This window comes from Vipera berus, assembly GCF_964194415.1.
Source record: "Vipera berus genome assembly, chromosome: 4".
NCBI lineage: Eukaryota > Metazoa > Chordata > Lepidosauria > Squamata > Viperidae > Vipera > Vipera berus.
The window spans coordinates 97874886-97898473 of NC_138206.1; the positions used below are offsets into that span (position 1 = coordinate 97874886).

At 37.1% G+C, this 23588-nt stretch overlaps 1 protein-coding gene across 2 annotated transcripts in view; it reads left to right on the forward strand.

Annotated features, from left to right (window-relative positions):
• CLYBL (citramalyl-CoA lyase) overlaps positions 1 to 23588 on the forward strand; it is a gene marked incomplete at its 5' end in the record, with an annotated part of 182351 nt that overhangs the window by 82410 nt on the left and 76353 nt on the right. For both annotated transcript variants that reach the window (XM_081326965.1, XM_081326966.1), the window contains one exon: positions 18261 to 18450. In XM_081326965.1, the coding sequence (XP_081183091.1) occupies positions 18261 to 18450 (190 nt within the window). The remainder of the gene's footprint in view (positions 1 to 18260; positions 18451 to 23588) is intronic.

Genomic DNA, 23588 nt, shown 5'->3' on the forward strand with positions numbered 1-23588 from the left:
AAGTCCACGCATCTTCAAGTTCCTAAGGTTGGGAAACGCTGCCCTAAAATATGCTTAAAGGTAGTAGTTTATAGCAAAAGAAGCATTTTTGTGGCTGAAGGTTAACTTGAACCTAGCTCCTGTAGGAGGTAATGTGCCTCTTAACTGTGTTACGCTGTAGTCCACAGCAAGTAGCACAACCAGGCAGCATTATTGACATCTAAATAGGCTGTGATGCCTATGTTGCTATTGCTTGTTTTTAGCTCTGGGTCCCTAGAGATATGGAGGCTTGCTCTGTATAGTATTGGGTGAAACAACCTGTCAAGAGGGGCACTGGGGGCAAGTAAAATTTATGGTTCTCAGCAAGCATAATGGCAGGGCCTTCAGAGTCAACCAATGAAGGAAGAGTATCTTTGAAGAGATAAAGGAGTGAAAAGATAATGGAGTCCTTTAACTGCCTCGCATAGTTTGAAGGATGAAGGTGGATTGATGAGTTGTTCACATAACATTTTTGCTGGTGGTTTAATACATGACATTATTACCAAGAGAAAAGAATGAGGCACTCAGAGGACAAGACCCTGGGCTGAAGTTATTTTTTTCTTTCTGCTTTTAAGGAAAGCAATTATTCGATGAGATATAGCTGCAGGCAATGGTTTTACATTTTATGTCAGCTTTCTTTTGTCAAGAATTCAGTATTGATGCTGTACTCTCAGTTTTAATTCACACTTCCCTGCTAATCAATTACAGCGTTTATTCATTAATCAGGTACCCTGACAGGGTCAATAACTGCTCTTCAGTTTCGTTGGCTGCTGCATGTTCTCAAACTAGTAGCAACAAAGCAACAGTCAATAGTTTAGAGCACCATTGTATTTGCAGGCAAGGGAACATCTGGATGGGTAAACAAGGTCTCACAAGCTGTCCAACAATTACCCTGTTCTCCTACTGTCTAACAATTTATTTATTTATTTTTTGCTTTGTTGCAGAAAGCCACTTGTGTGTTAGGGAAATGCCTCTTGAGTTGTATGTTTGTTCTTCATTCCAAGTTAGATATGCATATCACATATTCCTGTTCAATATATAACTGATCGCTAATTCTAATGTGGCAAATTATCTAAGAGGAATTAAAAGTTTTTTTTTTCTTTTAGGAAGCGGTGTAGATAAGAGGAGGCAACATTTAATTGGAGAGCTACAATTTTGGTAGTTAAATTGCTCTCCATAATGCTGGTAACAGGTTTCAATTATCCTTTTTATGACAGATGTACCAACATTTAATTGTTTCTCATCAAGTGTGGAGAGCAAAAGCACTTCTGTAGATTTTTCCATTCTTCAACATGTCACTTAGCTGTCTACACCATTCTCTGAGCTTTTTTCTCTCATCCCTTTGGCTGCAATGAGTTGTGTCATTCCCTCATGATCAGCACTTTTGTTGTCTTTGTGTTTTGCTGCACCTCAGAAGTTCATCTTTTCTTTCATCTCCTTCCCATTCATGCATGAGGGAACAGTTCTGCTCTGTTGTGGGGATGTTCCGCTGGATTTCAAACAGTGGGGTTCCCTTTTATTCTCTTCTAAGTAGTACAATGGGGCTGAATGTCTGTTGCAGAATGCCCACACTAATATGCTGGGTTATTTGGTTTTTAAGAAGTCAATAAAAACGGGGCCTTTGGTTGCAATGCTTGGATTGGTTTTTTCAGTTATGCCTTTCCATCTTTGGTTATAAATCTGTTTGTTTGTTTCTGGTTATAAAATACAATCTTCCAAATTGAAACCAAGCATGGAATCAACAAACATTTAGGGGAGGAAAAAAATACCCAACAACCCAGGTTACTGGCAGTGGAATATTTTCACACTAGCTGATTTGGCAGTCTCTGATAAGGAAGTGAAAATTCTGCCAGCTCTAATTAATGGGAACTATTAACAGGAAGGATAACATAGGGAATGGTGGAGTCGGGAGTAGATTTTGGCAAAAGCCAAACCCCTTGGAGACTTTACAAGGCTCTTCATTTAAAGTAGGGAAAGAAAACAACTTTAGGGGATACAGATTATTTCTCCAGGACTGTGTATGCTTTCCAAACATCTCTTCAAATTCCAGCACTGGAGAAGAAATGTAAGAATCCTTAGTGCTGTGGTGTTCAGAGACTTTGTTGTAATATTCAAGAACAATCTTCAAAATCCTTCTTAATAATGTCATAAAAGGGGGGAAAAATGAACAAGTAGTACTTGTGTACCTTGCTAAGACATGACACCAAGGTCACTTGCCATTTGGTTATCCCATCTGAAAAGGGATTGGAATAGTTTAATCAAGCATTACATTAAGAGAGAGAGAGACTTTGACTGATACTGAATTACTGCTAATGTGGTGCTTGTTTCATATGTACTGCAGATCGACTTTGTTTTTATTTTTAAATTGCCTGCACTTAAAATGCATTTTTTCAAAAACTGGATTTGTTATTCCTAACACTGTGAAGGTTTCTTACAAGTTTTTAAAGTTCTTTAATTTTGCATGTTTTCACATCAGAAATGCATTAACTGCTTAGGAATGGTTTTGTTTTTCCCCTCATTTCCCCCCAAATCCTTATTTTTGTTTTGAAACTGTATGCATTACTTACGGTACTTTAGTGACTGAGTACTATTGGATATACACATACTGTATATAGATGCTTTTTTAAAAGTGGGGTTTGACCTATGGACCATAACGGCTCCCAGGGTATCTCTATGGTCATTGTATAAATCTTTTTAGTATTCAGTATACTTACTTGATATCCCGTAACGGCTCCTAGACCTGTAATAGACCATTGTGTTAATCCAGATGTACTGAAATGGGGAAAAAAAGAAAGAGATGGAAAACTAAAAATATTTTTTTTGCACAAATAAAGTTCATTCTTTGAATTCTTCTTTCTTTTCTAATTGAAAAAGAACAGCATTATCTTTTATGAAATAACCTTATACGCTGTAAATAAATAACTAGGGATTCCAGAAAATTCTCTATCATGGGATTTTTAATAATCTTTCATTCACTTACTAACTAGATATCAACTTGCTTACATGCTGATTGATCCCGAAAAGACTAACCAATTACTGCCACTCACTGAGGCCTATGAGATGATCCACATGATTGGTCATAGGTAGGATTTATTCAAAATCAAATGGGTTAGGATTGTGATATCTGATATTTCAACCAAATGAGCACAGCCAAATGCCCAGGAAGAAAAGACAGTAGGATTAAATATTGGAGTTGGTCAAGTTGTGAGCTCCAAATCCAATAGGGCTAAACCTATAGTGTATATCTTGAGAAATATGACCAGCAATTCCTATAAGCTGTCAGCAAAAGAACTAGCAGTGCTCTGGCCAGACAGAACCATTATGTAAGCATTGAGTAGGAGCTCTAAAATTCAAGGCTGGGAAGAAAATTGTCCAAAGTCTGTTGTCTTCACCAGGTGAGAAGATAGACCATAGGAGTTAAATCTTGGGGCTAAATATACAGCAAAGTTTACAAAGTGGGTAACAGATGGGGTTAAATGATGTAAGCAGCATCACATTACATTGCAGTATGAGCCCTGCCCCTTGTCTCTGTGCATCATAGTGTCACACCAATGCTCCAAAGGGAGAGAGCTTATAGGTTTGATTTCTCTGTTCTGAAGTGGGTAGATTTTCTGCATAGAGGTAATTTCATTTTTGCCTGCAATAAAACAATTTATCTACCAGTGTCAAATTTGAGAAGCTTCTACTGAATGTGAGGTTGAGTTTTTGAAGTGTGTAGATCTATTACTAATTCTATATAAAGTCTGACAAATAATGTAATAAAATTCTCTGATATTCTTCTATTTTGTTTTTTAATACACACAGATGAGTATAAATTTATAGATTAGGGTCTGAAATTTGCCTTTTATATCAACTAAAAACAAAAAAACCCAGAATTATTAGTAACCCTAACAGCTTTTTAAATCTTTTTTTAAAAAATTAAATTGGCAAATCCAGGTTATATTAATCATAAAAGGAGCACACATGCAAAGCTTCATTTGCACTTGTGCAGGATTTCGGTTGCTCATGCAAAACTATTCCCCCTGCTACCGAAGCCGCCACCACCACTGGTCCACAGAACCAAAAAGGTTGCAAACCCCTTGTATACATGACTATTCAGGAGGAAGCTCATACTTAAAGCTAGTAAAATTGTATGGATGGAGTAGAGTAGAGTAGAGTAGAGTAGAGTAGAGTAGAGTAGAGTAGAGTAGAATAGAATAGAATAGAATAGAATAGAATAGAATAGAATAGAATAGAATAGAATAGAATAGAATAGAATAGAATAGAATAGAATAGAATAGAATAGAATAGAATAGAATAGAATAGAATAGAATAGAATAGAATAGAATAGAATAGAATAGAATAGAATTCTTTATTTGGGCAAGTGTGATTGGAAACATAAGCAATTTGCCTCCAGTGCATAAGCTCACAGTGTCCCTATAAACAGCAAGTAATAGGTCATAGGTCATATAAAAATGCAAATCAATGTACTATAGAATAAATAAAAATAATATATGAAACATGGGGAAAAATGAGTTTAGTACAGGTAGTCCTCGACTTATGACCATAATTGAGCCCAAAATTTATGTTGCTAAGTGAGAAATTTGTTGAGTGAATTTTGCCCCATTTTATGACTTTTCTCGCCAGATTTGTTAAGTGAATCACTGCAGTGCTTAAATTACTAAGATGGTTGTTAAGTGAATCTGTTTCCCCATTGACTTTGCTTGTCAGAAGGTCGCAAAAGGGGATTACATGACTGCGGGACACTGCAGCCATCATAAATGTGAGTCAGTTGTCACGCATCCGAATGTAAATCATGTGATCATGGGGATGCTACAACAGTCATAAATGTGAAAAATGGTCATGTCACTTTTTTCAGTGCCGTTGTAACTTCGAATGGTCGCTAAGTGAACTGTTAAGTCAAGGAGTGCCTGTATTTATATAAAATAATATAGGTAGTTAAGAAGTTAATAGATCTTGTATTCGCATTTGGTTTATTCTCATACATTTTCCATTTATTAGCTATGTATGTAATGAGTGCATTTACATACATTATGAGGGTTCTTCTACTAATACTGAAGGTAGATGACACATGCCTATGTATGGAGAACTTTGCATCCATATACTATAGTTGAAAGTGCCTTCACTGTGTATAATCATTATTTTCTGAACTTACCCTTTAAAACACTGGGATTGCTACCAGTGACTTGAAAGGTCTGGACTAAAAACAGTACTGAGACACTGATCATAGTAGCACAAGAACAGGCGCTAAGCACCAGATCCATAGAAGCAAAAGTCTACCATGCTAAACAGGAGCCAAGGTGAAGACTATACAGAAAGACCTCAAAGACAATTCAACACCGGGTGTAAGATGCAGGCAGCATTTACTGAGTGATGCAACCAAGTAGCTGGCATTGTGTACAGAAGCAACTGAACAGTGTGTGGGCCCTCTCAAATCCAAATGAGAGATTCCATAGTAAGCCTTGGAGAATAGCAGGGCTAAGGTCCTGTGGAATCCAGACAGATGGGCAATACTGGCCAATCAACCAGACATCATGGTAGTAGACAAAGACCACTTTTGCAGGACATTTAAGTACAGTTTTATAGAGCTTCAGATATTCACCTGAACTTGTGAGAACTTGAATGTGCATAAAAGATGAGGGGGTGCGTATTTAGCCATTTCATCAGTGCCTTATATGCATTCAGCAAAGGACTCAAAGACCCAGATCACAGAGAACAATGCTCATATCCAAGCAAGTACAAGCCCAGATCCCTTTCAGACATCCTCCGAATCTGTGGAAGTTATAAAGACTGATGCAACTTCCACCCACTTTGAAGCTCACACACATTCAAAAAAGGCTTGAAAAGAACTGCAGTTTCAGTCTTGAATTACCTTGGAGAAGATTACTCAAATTGTAATATTTATTGCGGCCATACAAAAATTGAGATTATTTTGGGTGGGATTCATGTTTACATCTTTCTATATGCCAATTATGTGGGATATTTGGTTCCACTTCTGCATTTTTTGAAAATCAATTTATGTACGTTACTAATTTTAGAAATAAAATTAATATTTTATTAACAGCAATAATCATGAACAGTAGACAATTAGTAATATATACAGTAGATAATATTTTCTTATTTCCTTTTATTTTGTCACAGAAGACAAGTTATAATTATGCTTTATGTTTTAGGAAAGCAGAATAGAAGTGCCTCAAAAAAAATAATACCCTTATTTATTCCTCTAGTGCTTTAACTGACCTAACAAAACAACAGTGAAGTATTGAAAAGTGTTCCTGATTAATAAATACACTAATAAATTAATATGAACATACTGTGTTTTAGATTAAAATAAATTTATGTCACCTCAGATCCAAGCTTAGCTGGATCTGTTTTCAAATAGTGGGTTATATGCTTGAGCTTTGAAGTGTATTTGCTGCTTGTCATCATGATCATTGCAGTCTCTACAATATTCACAATATAAAGGGTACAATTATATTTTTCCCCATTTATCACCATTACTATGCATGCTGAATTTGATTTCATGTAAAGGTCTTTGGGAGAAGCAGATCCCAGATTGCTAGATAGCTATGCTACATTCAGCTGGTTTGTTAGCTTCCATAATTGCCTGTTCCTGAGAATAAGTTGAGTCCCAGCACATGAGTAAAATAATGTCATAATCACAGATGAAGTGAGAGCGAATCCCTCAGCAGTGAGATACTTGGGGTTCAACATCTGTACCAACTGAAGAATTGGAACATAGCATTCAATCATTAACAGCAAAAAAAAGTCTCTCATTATGAGAGAAATTTACACTCATGACAAAAAGTACTCAAAATTGATTTATCAAGTTTGATAAAAACTTGTAGCATCAGTGCAAACAAAGAATTGAGTGTCTTAACACCTAAGAGAATTGTTTTTTGTTTTGTGGAGAACAATTTACAAATAAGAGCTTGTGTGTGTGTGTGTGTGTGTGTGTGTGTGTGTGTGTTTCAATCTTTTCATAATAGTCGTTAAGACAACGTCTTAATAACAACTGTCCCTTTTCACGAAACATAAATTCACATTCAGATAACAGGAGCATTTTATATTTTCAAATTAGTTCTTTCCTCCAATCAAGCATTAGAATGTTTTCTGTTGTAATTGCTTCAAGGACAATCCTGAATACAAATGGAAGCACATATAATATCTAATAGCCTCATATGAGTACAAGAGAAAGAGAGGGAGCGAGAGAAAGAAGGAGAGGGCGAATCAGAAAAGAATTTCTTTCTTCATTGATATCCTCTAGTAAGAAAAAATGCAGAACATTTTAGGAAAAAATAAAATAGTTAAAAATGTTTCATGGTGGTTTTGGTCAACTGTAAAACATTGTGAATGAACTAAGGACAACTGATGATAAAAAGCCTTTCCTAGAATTGATTAGGGACGTGGTGGCTCAGTGGGTTAGGACGCTGAGCTTGTCGATCAGAAGGTCGGCAGTTTGGCGGGTCGAATCCCGAGTGCCGCGTAGCAGAGTGAGCGCCTGCTACTCGTCCTAGCTTCTGCCAACCTAGCAGTTCGAAAGCACGTAAAAATGCAAGTAGAAAAATAGGGACCACTATGGTGGGAAGGTAACAGCGTTCCGTGCGCCTTTGGCGTCTAGTCATGCCAGCCACATGACCACGGAGACATCCTCGGATGAGCGCTGGCTCTTCGGCTTTGAAACGGAGATGAGCACCGGCCCCTAGAGTTGGAAACGACTAGCACACACGTGCGGGGGAACCTTTACCTTTACCTTTAGAATTGAACTGTGATAAGAATTGTAAACAATTCTTCAGATATGAGTGTTAACTTTCTTTCTCTTAAGTTTGTGCATAATTAAGAACTTAGGATCCTGATCACAGTGGCCAGGTGAGGGAAGTCAGCTCCCCAGAGAAGGAAATATTAAAAGGGCAGAAAAATATATTTCCTAAAAAGAAATTGAAGAACCAGGAAAGCATGCCCAGTTTTCTTAATAGTCTCAGGTCTCCTTCCCCCAAGCAGAAAACCAGTTCTATAGACATGCAAATGTGAGCCATCAAGAAGGTTGGAGCTAGACGCTTAGGAAAGACAAAGACATACCCCAGCCCCAGAGAAGCAGGGGCTGGGACATACCATACCCCAAACCAGCAAGATTCCTAGAGGGGCCCACCTGGACTAAGGACACATAGGAAATAGCCTCAAACAGGAACCGGAAATAACTCAAAACAATAGAGTCCAGGGGGTATAAAAACCCACTACCCACATGTGGTCAGTCCTTTTTTCTGGATCCATCTTCCTGTCTGGTTTTCTTGTGCAATAAACTGTAACCCTTTTCCCAAAGCAGTCTCCATGTTGTTTATCCCCGGCTTGGATGGAACTATGATGAAGACTTTTCTTCCAACACAGGAATCTAACAATTGAGCATTGTGTTAGGAAAACTGTCAGTGCCTATGGACAAAAAGGAAGAATAAATGTCATAAAAATAAATAAATAGTTCTAATAAGGACAAAAGTTTTCCATGATGAAAGTTCCAGTGAATTTCCCTGGCATATCTAGTTTAAAGAATAGGGCTGTAGTAGACAGTACTGGATCTGAATAAAAGGGCTTCTTTGATTCCTTGGCTTTAAGCCTGATAAAAAAGTGTGGCAACCCTTTTTGTGTGGTATGTGAGTCTTCCACAACTCCATATTCTCCAGGCTTTATCAGAAATCTCTTTGGCAGCTCTTTCCCTGAGCTACCAATTTCAAAAGCTTCAGCCCAAAGCCGCATGAAGCCAGCCTGTTTGTTTGCTTGAGGTCTGGACTTTCTTAGACTGTGCTTCTTGCTGAAATCATGGATTTTGTTTCCAAGGAGTTCAGAAATACAGGGGGGGGGGGAAAACATTAGCAAGATTGGAGTTGAATAGCTGACAGTCACCTTGTGTTCTTTGTGCCCCTTGTCTTACTCATTTGTTAGCCATTGCCACCCTTTGCCCACACTGGGAGTGCCAGTGACTGCCTGAAATGTCTCTGCCCTGGGGAGAGAAGAGCCCGGCCTTTTCACAATTTTCATGGGCCAAACAGTTGTGTCTCCAGTGCAATATGCTCATCTCTCTCTTCTTGACTCCCAGCCTCTGTGAAACATTATGCAGAAGAGATGGTTGGCTTTGTAGATCTGCCTGTCCAAAAGCAAAACAAACCAATGAACAAAGAAGACAGCTGTGGTGCTGGAAGATGCTGATGTTAAAATTCTCCCCCTAGATTAACATTTTTTCAAAGGGAAATATAGAGGAATCCAGGAAAACCGAGGCCTGCTGAGAACAGCACACCTTTGGGTTTTAAAGTTTCAAGTTTCAAATGGTTTTATTGTATTGCTCTGTTACCCAAATGGATGTGGCTGGCAGCAATCACAGCCATATAAGTTAATGGCACCTGTGAAAGATAGATAAGAAACTCCTACTGTGTGCTAGCCCATACACACGCGCGCGCGCACACACACACACACACACAAAGACACTGTGTACTTTGTAAGTTGATACGCAAAATGGCTTCTGGGAGCAGATTGGCCTTCTTAAATGTTTACTTTTATTTTAAAAATAATTGTGCAGAGAAACAGTACACACACACACACACACACACACACACACACATCTACTTTGGATTAAAAGGATGGGAGAGAATTTTTAATTGGCTAATTAAACATTTTATTAAAAAAAATATCAGGAAGCATTTATCTTTATAATTGTCTTTTAAGCTGCCCAAAGCTATGTTTAAAATTGGTGTTCCAGATAGCATCCATCACAAAGCAGAGAGCTAAGCTCTTAGCTTGGAAAATACTTTTTAAAAGGCTGATAGGCTCTGTTACAGGTTTACCATTGCTTATGTCAGTGTGGCACACTCACTAAATCATTGAACTGTAAATGCTGAATGCTGATTGCAAGATCTTATTTTCTCAGGTGCATCATGAGTTGAGAAAAAGCTGTTGATCTACTTACAGGGTTCTACTGAAAATGATTATGTTGTTGTTATTATTGTTGTTGTTGTTGTTGTTGTTGTTGTTGTTGTTGTTGTTATTATTATTATTATTATTATTATTATTATTATTATTATTATTATTAGATGTTACCATTTAGGTTTGCAGGGCCTAACTACTATCCCAACTGGAATTTAGAGTTCTTCATGCTGCACCGCATTAGGAACTCTAAACTCTTCTTCACCTTTATTTATAGTGCAAATATTTCAGAATTTGATTCTTTTTGTTTTGTTATTTTTTTAGGATAGGAATCCTAAAGGATAGAAGAGATTGGAAACATCACTTAAGTCATCATATACAGAGAGAGAGAGAAAGAGGGAGAGTGAGAGAGGGAGGAGCTAGCTGTTTGGCATAGGAACTCAAGATAAACCATTTCTAACAAACGCCATGGAGCCTGTGATTGAGTAGATGTAGATGTAGATCTAAAGACCTCTCCAGGCATGTCCAACTCTAGGTGGTAGTGCTCATCTCTGTTTATATCAGGCCTGCCCCAGCTAGGTTCCCCAAGAAAGAAAGCCCCTCAACTCCATTTGGTTGAAGTGATAGGTTCTTTTACTATTAGTGGTGCCAACAAGAGCAAAGCTAGATCTGAGTATTTCCACACAGAGGTTACAGTTTTCCCCTTTCCCTGGTCCCCTCCCCTTCACCAGATCAACAGTGTCCAATGGCTCCTGGTCTGATGTTTCGGGGACCTCTTTGCTGTCAAGTGCGGCTCAAAGAGGTTTCACATTCTTTTCCAGGCCATGATTATTCCAGTTTGACACCTCTAGTTCCTATCAGTGTCTTTCCTTCCTCCCATTACCTCCTTCTTTTTTCCTCCTGCTCACACTTCCCCAAATTCCTTCTTCCCCCTCCTTCTGTTTAAGGCAGGATGTCAGCAAAGCACTGTGAAGCAGTTGAAGATGGCAGAGATGACAGTTTCTTAGCCGAGGGAGTCAGCATTGTAAAAGACATTTCCACAATCATGTGGCCAGCATCATTATACACCGAGATGCAGTGAACACTGTTACCTTACCACCAAAGTGATACCTATTAATCTACTTGTATGCTTTTGAACTCTTAGATTGGCAGGAGCTGGGGCAAGAACGGAAGCTCACCCTGTCATGCAGTGCTCAGGTCTTGAACCCGAGCTGAGCTTCTTAATGTCTGAGCCATCATCCCCCCCCCAACCATGATTCCATGTTCTTGTACTTTATTAGTACCACTAAAATTCAGTCCTTTGATTTAAAAACTTTAGTATTCTTGATCTGATTTCTTTTGATTCTGATGGTAAGCAAAAAGTAATAGGCTGACTTTAGTTCAGTTTGGAACCAGGCTTAGTGAAACTTAGACCATACTATAAATTCACACATCACATTACAGCGTGGCTTTTTAACTATTGTTTATTTAGTAAATCCATTTGGTTTGCTTAACTTGTTAAAACAAACCATGTTTTATAAACCACAGTGACTAGCTTCACATATGAGAATAAATTAAATTGAAATCAAAACTAATTGCATCAGATTAGTGATTTTGATGGATTTATACTCTAAATATGAGGTAGCTTGGATCTAATCAACACAGTGCCTATTTCTCCTGATTATTTACACTTGGTGCTTTGTTATTCAGTGTTTGTAGATGTTTTTACTTTTGTAATTTCATTTGTATACCAACCTTAAATTAATATTAAAAATAAAATATTTCTTCTCATGCTTGGCATAATTTAGTTATTTAGCTGATTTTTTTTTTGAGCAAACTGAAAATTCCAGTTTTGGGTTGTTTTGAAAAAGCAATTGTCTGCGTTCTGGGACTTTAGTGAGAAAAGTAAGGATAAAAATCATGGCCCAATTATGCTGCAGCAGCAATTACTCTAAAAATGGAATAAACTCATAGAAAATAAACCAAAATAGTGATGAACCAGCAGAAAATTATTTGAAAGCACAGTGGAACTTACAGTGCCTCTTAATTCAAAGCTAAAAGAATGCAATTTAAAAGTACATTTAAAGTACCAATTATAAACAGCAGAAATAAAATAATGCTTAATAAATCTTCACTGGATCTAAATAAAGAACAACTTTTGGTTCAGTCTTAGAAAATAGGGGCAACATTTTCATCCCTTTCTCAAGAGGAATTCAACAGATTTAATAATATGTCTCAATTTATCAGAAATCAATTACTTAATGGATAAAATATTTTAAAAGTGACAGGGACAAAGTATGACCTTAATGAAGTAAAAAAATCATAGAAATCTATGTAAAATTGTCTTTAATAAATACCAGACAGAAATTTATACTTAGTTGGAATACAATGAATTCAACTTGCTCTCTAGGACAGGGCTTTTCAACCTTTTCACCGATTGTACCACATTTAGGATATGGCAAGTTGTCAAACACTTGATGATCAAAAAAAAAAAAAGGAAAAAAGCGATAAAGTACAGGTAGTCCTCGACTTACAACAATTCACTTAGTGACTGTTCAAAGTTACAGTGGCACTGAAGTGACTTATGACCAATGTACCACCGGTTGAAAAGCCCTACTCTAGGATATTCCATATATTAAAATACTTGTTTTATGATAATTGCATGGTTATATGTTTATTTATATTCTATTTTTATTTTAAATAAACACTACATGCATTTACTAAATATGGAAAAGTTCTTAATATTTGCAATCAAAGTAAGAATTATAGTGATAACTTATTTAATGGGTTAATGAAAAGTCAGTTGATGCTAGTTTGATAGAGTGAGTCTATATCTGTAATTATAGTTCATTATTAAATGCTTGAGCCATATTCTCTTAGAAATGTATCAATTACATTTTGATTTTTATGTTCATATATATGAGCTTGAAAATATTCTCTTTTTCCTATCTCTCATTTATTTTGAATTGATTTTACTGTGGTATTAAGAGAAGAAATACTTGAAAGATAGCTCTGCACAAATGTATGTGTAATTAGATTTTTTTTTAAAATCAGAAAATTTAAGATGAATTAAAATGCAATAGAGAGGTTGCAATAATGCCACAAAATATTAATAAGGTTAGATGATGTCTTTGATGAATTAATAGTTACTTTTCAGTGTCAGCATTCTCCTGCTTTGTTATATACCTATTAAAGAACATAGTATCTATGAATGTCTAATGCAGACATTTCAAGTGCTATTCTCAGGTATGATAATCAATCCATTTTAGCAACTGATTGCAGACCATCCCTTAAATCACAAGACCCTGCAGATGCTGCAACATTCCATTCTAGCTGGAGCCTGGCGCTGAACCTGGCACTTCTGCTGAGCCCTGACAGCCCCGAAGAAGCACTGATCCTGGCGCTTCCGCTGAGCCCTGACAGCCCTGCAGCTCCAGCCGTCTCTCGCTCAGGCTTATGTGGTGCTACCACCGGTTCAGCTCATTCCCCTCCCCCGCTACCACTTTTCTAGGATGGGCACATACCACCTGCTAGGTGCCAAAGTACCACAGGTGGTACCCGTACCACTGGTTGAAAAGCCCTGCCTTAGATATCTCTCCCCCTCCTTTTTTGGGGTTTTCTAGCAAGCAGTTGCTCACCTATGTAAGTTACTCTAGTCCAGGGGAGTCAAACTGGCAGCCTGCGGGCCAGATGCATCATGCGCAGGCCACCCCCACCCTGGCTCCGCAAAGACAAAAAATGTCACGATACATCATGTGAAGCCATCAAGTTTGAACCCGTGCTCTAGTCTCTTCCTTTGAGAGCCAAGATCTGATGTCATTCATTTGATTATTTAAACAGTATTGCTAATTCTTTTCACTCTTCTAGTGTGAGCTGTTCACACTGAGTATTTTCCCAAGAGCTTTGTAATTTGAATGGAGACAGCTTGAAATAGAGACACTGTCCTTAGTGCTGATTTGAATTACAGTAGACTCAACCTGGTTTCTCCCCACCTTTTTAGTGTTAATCTTTATACATACTTAGATATGATCAAAATTGAGGCTTATATGAAGGATAAAAACTTTTGTTTCCACAGAATTCAATACGTAATCAACAAAAATGTGTTGTCTGAGTACGGTATCTTATTCACTTAAATTCCTAATCCCTAAATCTTTTCTCTAACCATTGATAAAATAGGTCCCAGATTTGAAAATCTTCTGTTTCTTCTCTTTCTTTAAATCTTAAAGTAAGTCTGACCATTTCAAGTTTTTCTGGCATTATACCAAATAAAAAAATTTCAGGTTTATAGTCTCTGTGTTTCTAACCAAGTGTGGATTCTTGTCCTGCTTCTTTAAAAGCTTAAAAGCTCTTAGAATCATGTGTGAATCTATTAAAGCAATCCAAATATTGCACATTCAATGATCTGTGGTTTTTCTTAAATATCATGGTAAATACTTAATAATAAAAACCCCAATATACAGATTGTTTTGGATGTCTAGATTGGCATGTTGTCTTTCAACTTAATTTACTCTTCCTGAAGTTACTTGAATCAACTTCTGAAAAACACTAGTGTGAATTATGTGATTCATTAATTTGAACTCCAGCCATTTATGGCCTTGAAATTAGCTGTTAAAAGTAGTGGAATAGTATTCAAGAAAATCTCTTTCAGGATTAGGAGAAGAAGAAGAATTTTTTAGAGAAGAAGAGATGGTTTTCTGCATTTTTCGTAAGATAATAATTCCATTATTCCAAAAGTATAAAAAAAAATCATATACTAAATAAAAGGGTCAGGGATGATTCATCTTGACTTTACATAGTTTGTGATTATTGGAAATGGCTGGACTCTTCTTTAAAACATCAGCTTCTTTGTCGTTCTTAATATTTTTATTTCCCCTTCATATAGATGTTTGTAAGGTCTTGTCACTTCAAACAGTAGAACAGCCTCCTCTATTCTTTTGCTTTACAATACACACTAGGAGAGCGTGGCTTTCTTTTCTTCTTGCTCTCTCTCTTTCTCTCTCTTTTTTTGCATTCCCCTCCTCTTGATCTATATGATACTGTAGCTGATCAGGTTTAAAACACTACAGTATTTAGGATCCCTGGAGTGCCATTTTATGTATTAGTACCAAGAACATGCCCCAGGCAAATAACCACCTGAATTTCTTTTAATTACACAATATAGCTGCATTTACTTCAGGTTCTTTTTTTACTAAAGCTATAAGGCAATTGTAACCATGGATGATGGGATTAAGTGCCTCTTGAAGTGACTTTAGCTCCTTGTGTGAACAAAGGGAAAGAAGAGAACACTTAGCCCCTTTATGAGTAAGAAGCTTTTTTTCCCCCTCCACCAGGGCACAAAAGAAGTACAATTAACAAACATTATCCCCAGAAGTAAATTGAAATGTGCATGGGGACAAATGTATATGCAATTAGACATATATGATCTGGGCTATTTTAGCTATTCATTATTGCTAATGCTGTGAAAAACAACAGAATGATGTAAAATGCTACATCAATAACTAGGATTGCAAGAACAATCCACATGTTTTGCAGCTTGTATCAATGAATGAGGAAAAGTAAATTTGGATTTTTATTTTATTCATTCATTTGTAGAGCCATTTGTATTTGTTCAAGCTCCAGTGTTTCTAGAGAATGTCATTCTTTTCATGAGAGAGGATATTTAATTAGATTTTGTCATTTCAAAATCTTACCATCACTTTCTCTAAAATCTGTCAAGCAAGAGGGAGGGGTGGCACTAACGCCAAGAGAACACATTATTCAAAATCAGCAAATGAGCTTAATTTGAACAATTGTTACAGGCTGTAGATTAGAATGCTGCCCTTGTTGACATTAATATAGTCTTCATTGATGCAACTCTGATCACAGAATTGAACAACAGGAAGCAGCTCAGATAGTGGTTGGGAGGAATAAGACTTTCTGAGGACCTCCAAGACAACATAGATGGGTGGTGAGGAATATACGTAAATGACAAGAAATTATTCTCTAATGACTTGGAAAGTAGATGCAGTTATGGTTCTTTTGCTTTATATCTAAAAGCCTGAAAACTTCAAGAAGGCAGAAAAAAATAAAAGTTATACCCAATTGTGGTTAGAGTTAATCTCATATTTACAGGGGGGAAAAATCCTTTGCTGTATCCTGCAACCAGGGTACCTTAAATAGAACAAAATAACTATTTCAACCCAATTTAAACCCAATCTTTCAACCCAATTGTCTTCCTGACAAGCACATCTGCGTTGTACTGCTGTCTCTTCATGGGTAAGTGGGATCACCTTTAGAGAAACCTACAAGCCCTGGAAAAGACCTGGCTGTTTTAATGATGTGAAGACAGGTGCTTTTGTTCAAGGACACACACATTTAAACAGCCAGAAGCAGTTTATGAAAAGGCTATAAAAACCAAGAAAAAAATCATAACTTTTAATTGATTGAAGAGAGGTGAATCTTGACCATCTTTCTTTTGAAGGATTTTCACAGCCTTAATCTGGAAATATTTGCTATCAAAATCCTATCCCATTTCAACTGTTCTCCCACTTGTGTGACCAAAATATAGAGAGAATAATTATCCTGCAAGAAGAGTGGGAGGAAAGGGGGGGGGCAATGTTTATTGCAGAAAAGGACTGTAGGGAGAAGTGTAAGCAATTACATGATCAATTTCTACTATAAACAAATTTATAGCCCCCAAAAGAATCCAATCCAGTAAACAAAAACAAATATAATTTTTTGAATAATATCCTTCTAATTAAACTCAACTCCTGGTGCCTTTATTAACATGTCTATGTACGTTTCTTGGGTATAATATTATAAAAATATTATAAAAGGGTTGCTATTGTCTTCTTCTAGGTATTGTTTTCAACTTCCAAGTCTAAACTACAGCTCTTCTGTTTTCTGAGGTCACCTATCCATGGACTAACCCAACCCCATTTAGCCTTTCAAGAGCAGCCAAACTCAACTACCGTAGAGAGTTGGACTTTTAGTGAACTAAAGTCAGCTTTGCAAAAGTAGAGCCAGCAACCATAGCAAAGAATAAGGTACCGGTAAATAGGGCAGTTCCTTGGTACCCCTCTGGATAACGAAAAGATGGGAAATCACTCACATGTGCTCCAGGGCAATGGTTTTCTGAAAGTTTGAGTGCTGGGAGAGGAAAAAAATAAAGGGAAATCAAATCCTACAACAATATTGGATTAAATTGAAAATTAAGACTGTAATTTTTTTCAATGTTCTGACAACACTTTATGGATTTTTTTGCTGACAGCAGAATTGTAAAGCTGATGTTTTATGGATTTGCTTATATATTATGGATGGGATATGGGATGAAGAGATATCTGTTGAACCTATAGGAGATGAAGACTTACTAAATTTATTCATTTTTATTGAAATTATATTCCAAGGTGATTTTTGAATAGTTTATACTTCTTGTGATGAAGGTTGAAAATCACATCTTTATATATTTTTTTTCTTTTTTTACTATATTCTCTCCTTCTCTTCTTTTTCTCTTTTCTTGTACTTTTTATTCTTTCTTTCCATTCTCTTCTCTTTTTTAACTTTGGTTTGCATTAGGTTTTACTACTGCAGTTAAAATTCTTAACAAAAATTATATTTTAAAAAATAGGAACCTAGGGAGTAATAGCAGCTCTCCCCATAGAATTTTTCTTTGACCTCTAGCAATTAGCTCTGATCAACCTTTTGTCCAAATTGCACATTATAATGTTCCAAGCCATTGTTACCACAGATCTGTTCCAATTACATCAGACATTTTGACTGTATATTGAAAAAGGGTAAAGTATGAAGTAATTTGAAATCGCTCAACAGGAGGGACATCTGTTTTATAGCTTTAAAAGGAAGTTGGGCAACTTCCCAGAGCAAAAGATATGTAGGTACTATGTCTAGTAGTGAGAAAAGGATGCTTTTGAAGGCATGGCCAAGAAGGAGTTCTCTGGTGGGAATTTCAGAGACACCTGGTTGACTATTGAGGGAATAGAACGCTCAACTGACCAAGCCTTGGATATCCTTCTTGTAAGATCTTGCCAGCAATATGAAATGTTCTTTGAAAAGTAAAATTTGGGTATTCAGATTTAAGCTTTATTGCTAAATAAAACAATTCTCTGGCCATTTAGGAAGAAAAATATTACCTAATACTGACGGCCAAATAGCCTCTTGGGGCATTTTTTAAACCCACCTTTTTATTTTTATTCTGCTGTTAGTTCCTCCCACCCTGTTAATATTTGCTTTCCAAAGGATTGTTTTGAGCTCTATTTTTATTGTGAATAATTGTTAGCCTTTATTAACTGCTTTGGGATTCTGTGGGGTGAGAAGCAATATATTTTATATAAATCAATAACTGAAAACTTTTTTTACAGGACCACTTCTCTCCTACCTGTAGCTTTTCGCAGACTTCATTATCATGTGACACAACCTTGCAGCTACATACCCCGGAGAGCTGTTCTCTATGTGCCTGCAGATGATGCAAGAAAGATACAGAAGATTCCAACTCTCAACGTTGATTGTGCAGTGCTAGATTGTGAAGATGGTGTTGCTCTAAATAGAAAGGTAATTAACAGGTTATCTGTTGAGTTTGATGAAATTAATATGTCACTGTGAGGTATAATATGATGTAATAAAACCATGCATTGAAGCCAAGCTGGGATCACTATACTATGTATGTTTCTTCTGCCAATGTCTTCTGCAAACAAAGGATGAAAGTACCACAGCAAATCAGTACAAATTTCACAAAGCAACCATAGTATTTGTCCCCTCTCCCTGTAGAAAAGAACCTCTTCTTCCTAGTATTCCTTGCAACTAGTACTCAATTACTGAATGAGTAACAATGTAAAATCAAATTACCACCCAAGGTAGTAGTATTCCCTGTCTCAATGTATTCATTGTGATCTGCAGTGGCAGCAGATTCTTGCAGCTTGTGGGAAATTCCAAAACAAAACACTTCTGTTCTTATTCCGACCAGTACATTAATATATTGAATACACAAGCATTTTCTAGGAAATGTGTATATGTGTGTGTTAAAATAGCCATAATACTAATATGATTGTAATTTTGAATACTTGGTGATTCAGATGCAAGGTGGGGGGGGGGGATTTTTAGACTTTGTCCTCATATGAAATGAAAAGAGACTTTTTTGCCAATTGCCAAGTAGATCTTTGTCAATGCTTTCTGCTTGCTTCCTTCTTCCAAAATGGGCTCAATGGAGACTTCATTGTTCATGTTAGAAACCAAACCATTAAATTTGTGAGAATGGTTGCTTTTTAGGACAATTTCTTCCTTTTGTTATAGTTGGATCCTTTAAAGAAGTAAAATCATACTTAGCAGGTCCTATGTAAGGCCATATAGCAAAAAATTATGTTAGCATCTTTAATGAATTGCTCCTTGGATTTTTTTTGTGTGTGAATCTAGGAAGTTAAATATGGGCCCTGTGACATTATAGTCCTCAATCTGGTTACTCCTATAAGCTATAAGCAAATAGTCCCCACTATTATAAACACAACTGCCTTTGAAATGGAGGTTATGATTGGAACTCTGCAGTCTGATGATGTTAAATGACTGGAAGATAAATCAGTAACAGAGAACTGTAAAATAATAGCTGTCAGTTCCTTTAGAATAGTTTTCTTTATGTGGAAAAGTTCCCAATCTGTAGATCATCAAGAAAGGGAGGTAAATGCCCTTTCATACACCTGTATTGTATAACCTGTGGCCCTATGACCATTTAAAGTTTTGGGTATAACCCTCAAAGACTTAACTTTTATTTGTCCTTCATTTAATTCTAATTTGTGTCATAGCCAACCTTTCTGACTCCATGGACCAGCAGCAATGGCAGGGAGGAGGGGCTGGCTTCATGCATGCCACCTAGTTCCTGCACATGCACAAATGAAGCTTTGTTTGCTTGCCCGCCGCTTGAGCGGACTGGCTCCCAACAGGCCAGGGACTGGTACCAGTCTGCGGCTCAGGGGTTGGGGACCCCTGTCTTAGCCCCTATAGTTGCAAGCATATCATTCCAAATGTGGCCTTCAGCCAAAAAAACTGTTGTGCTCCCACAGTGGAGCTAAGATAGAGGAACCATTTGTCTGATCTGATGTACAGCAATTACAGATGTTTCTATTAGACTTGATGTCACAGGCACATTTCAGATGAATCCTCTCCCCCTCTTTAAAAAACAAACAAACAAGAATTACACAATTACCAGTAGGTAGCAACATGATTGAACATGACGCCTGTATGTCATGAAAGCAAACAGGTTTATTTCTCTATTGTGCAGCAACAGTATAGTGATATGAAATGATCATTCTGGACAGCAGCCTTGCAGTTAGTTCTTATCTCCCAAAATAATCAGGTGTTTCGAAACCACCGTTTTGGGCAACTTCAGACCTCAAGGTCTTAGGTATGCCTGTCAAATGTCTCAGATCCTTTCCAGTGAACAATAATTATTAATTTCAGGAAAGATAAAAACTATTAAATGCATGCAAGGTAATCCTCCTGCCTGTATTTAATTAATTCCATGTAATGCCAAATAATTCAGCCTGTGGAAAGCTGCAAAACAAAATATGAGGGCGCTAAACTCCTGCCTTTATTCCCCCCATTATATTAATGTGGGATTTAATGGGATTCAAATTTGGTTCAAGTGGAATGAAATTTAGTTTGGAGATAAGCATGGTCTCCAGCAGGTCATTCTAAGATGGCAGCCCTTACCCAGAAATGATGCGAGAGACATTGTCTTTTTGGGTCCAGGATCTACTCCACAATACTAGTATACCAGCTTGCCCATTTGAGGTTTTCTTTGAAATTTGGGATCTGAAACAGCTCATGTCAATAGATGGAAGCCAATAATGATTATAGATAAAGCTGCATTTCATGCTTCTTCAGATACAAGTTGCCTTGAGCTATCAGAAAGTGGCAGATTTGTCCACAAATTATCTACAAACTGTTTTGTTGATATTTCTTTAATTAAAATCAAATTGGCCATTTTTGGAAAGAATGACATAAAATACTTACGTAATTTCATGAAGTATTGGGGCACATCCCTTCAGTACAGACATTTCACATCTTGTGAAATGTCTTGAATAAGTCCTGTGGTCAAAGCCTGTAATATGTTTTAAGCAGGGTCTCCATTCCCAGTGTCTCAGTCATATAATGCAGTGTTTCTCAACCTTGGCCACTTGAAGATACTGTATATGGATTTCACTTCCCCAAAGTGAAATATAGTACTTAGGTACTTGATATAGTACTTAGGAGCTGGACCTGTTGGAGTATATGTATTTGCAAAGCCCAGTACAGCCTTACAGCTTTACAGGTCCAGTAAGTAGCTAAAGCTGTATTGGGCTTTGCAAATCTTTGGCAAATCTTATCAAAATCATTTTCTTGTTTTATCTGATGATTTATTACAAAGCCAAATGGTTGTTTTTTTATCAATGTATCAGGTATTTTTCTTAGCTTATTGTGAGAATTTCAGCAAGGAGAGAGACTAAAGAGTTTTTACAAGACTTCTGTTTTATTTGTTTTCTCTTTATTGTAATATCTAAGGAAAATATAACTCATGATTAATCATATGTATGCCCATGGTCGAATCTCTATTCTTGAAATGATATAGAACACTGCAAAGAAAGTACTATTTTCCTAGGCATCTTACCATAATTCAAAGATTTCATAGCCTGGGGAAAATTATTCAGTCAGATTTGACAGATCCAAGCATCAATCTGTTAAAGTAGAAACAAGGTGATCTGTACCATCTCTGCAGGGCATCCCTTATCCCAGAAGACAGCTGAAGTATGCGGGTTTTCATAAAGACTGGTGTTTCTACTGCATTATTAATCTACGTGTGGTTATAGACATCCTGCCTCTTCTGAATGGCAATGCTAACAATAAATGTGACAATTTATGGATTTTCCAAGGTCAGAATTTTATTCTTAAATAATTCCAGAGTAATCTACTTAATTCTAGGGTGTTTTTTTAAGGGAAGAAGTAAGGTTACAGATTTTTTCCCCAATATAACTTTCTTAGAATGATTGAAAATTCGTTGATGGGGATTCAGAATGTCATGAATAAAATGCTTAAGTATATTTAACAAGCCATTCTTGTGGACAACTAGCTCTTTAAATGCATTCTTCGGTTATTGTGCATTAGAGCCAGGTTAGACTTTTTATTGAAACAAAAGCATAGAAAACTCACGATGTTACAAGCTTAAACACAACCATTTGCCACATATTATATCTGAGCCAGTTACCTTTAGCAGGAGAGAACATCTTTTCTGTTTAGTCTCTGCCTGTCTGAAAGCCTGAGGATTGGTGGTCAGTCAGTTCAGATTACAGTTGGGGAAGCTGTATCCATACATATTCAGCATTCCTCATAATTGGCTACATTGGCTGCAGCTATCAAGAATTGTTCATTAGACGGCCACAGATTCCTGCCTCCATGTGGTCAGTCCCATGTTAGCAGACCAATGGCTTGACTTGGTGCAAGAGGGAGTCAAGCTACCCTCCAAAGCGCTTGAAGGCAGGACAAGAAGCAACGGATGGAAATTAATCAAGGAGAGAAGCAACCTAGAACTAAGGAGAAACTTCCTGACAGTTAGAACAATTAACCAGTGGAACAACCTGCCTCCAGATGCGGTGAATGCTCCAACACTGGAAGTTTTTAAGAAGAGACTGGACAGCCATTTGTCTGAAATGGTATAGGGTTTCCTACCTGAGCAGGGGGTTGGACTAGATGACCTCCAAGGTCCCTTCCATTTTGATGATGATGATTAAGTCTATCCTCTGTACGTTGATGACTATAACCATATGTGTTTGATCATGTGGAGGTATATATATGATGCTATATTGTCTTCCCTAGGCTGAATAATTGTCAAGCACTGATACGAGATTTATGGACAGCAGTTGGCTTCCAAATTTAGCCATCTTGCTAGGCCAACATGTTCCATGTTCTTTAAGCCCCAATGGGATGGAAAGGGGCTTATATTGCTGATCATACTGAAGTTTTATTAGCAGAAAATAAAGATTAAATTGTACCCTTAAATCTAAGTTTTTATATATATATATATATATATACACACACACACACATCCCAAAGAGAAAGAGATTGTATTATGATGCCACAACCACTATTTTGCCAGATTTGACTCGCCCCATGCATCTTGGTGGTTTTAACGTGGCAGCATTCTAATTTCCTTGTGGCAGCATTCCAAAATATTATTTTGGAGGTAGTCTACCCCTTCAAGTCCTTTTCAAAGGCTCCACAGTAACACCTCACTGGCAACTATGAGAAAAAAAGCGTTCCTATTAAAGACAAATAATACAGAACAGTTTGGGGAGGAAGTCTGGCTGTTGTAAATATTTGCTTATTTGTTTTTTAGCGTTCTTTTGTCTTTTTATGGTTATGTTGCGCTGCCACTTTCCCCTAGATACTATGCAGTCAAATGATAGCCTGCCTTCCTGTTGTCTGTGAACAAAATGAATGAATCCTGCTTACCCTCTCTGTATATGTCTTTACCTACTTGCAATCTGATGCTAAGGAGCAGAGATGCTGTATTTCCTTGGGGAAATGCCCGTACCCTCATTTAAATAGAAGATCACTTGTTAGCTACATGACAAAGAGCATGAAACAATTCCCAGTTCTCATCCTGTCTCTGTTGTAAACTCACCAGTAGAGATAACTTTCACTGAATTCAATAAGACTTCCTCTTA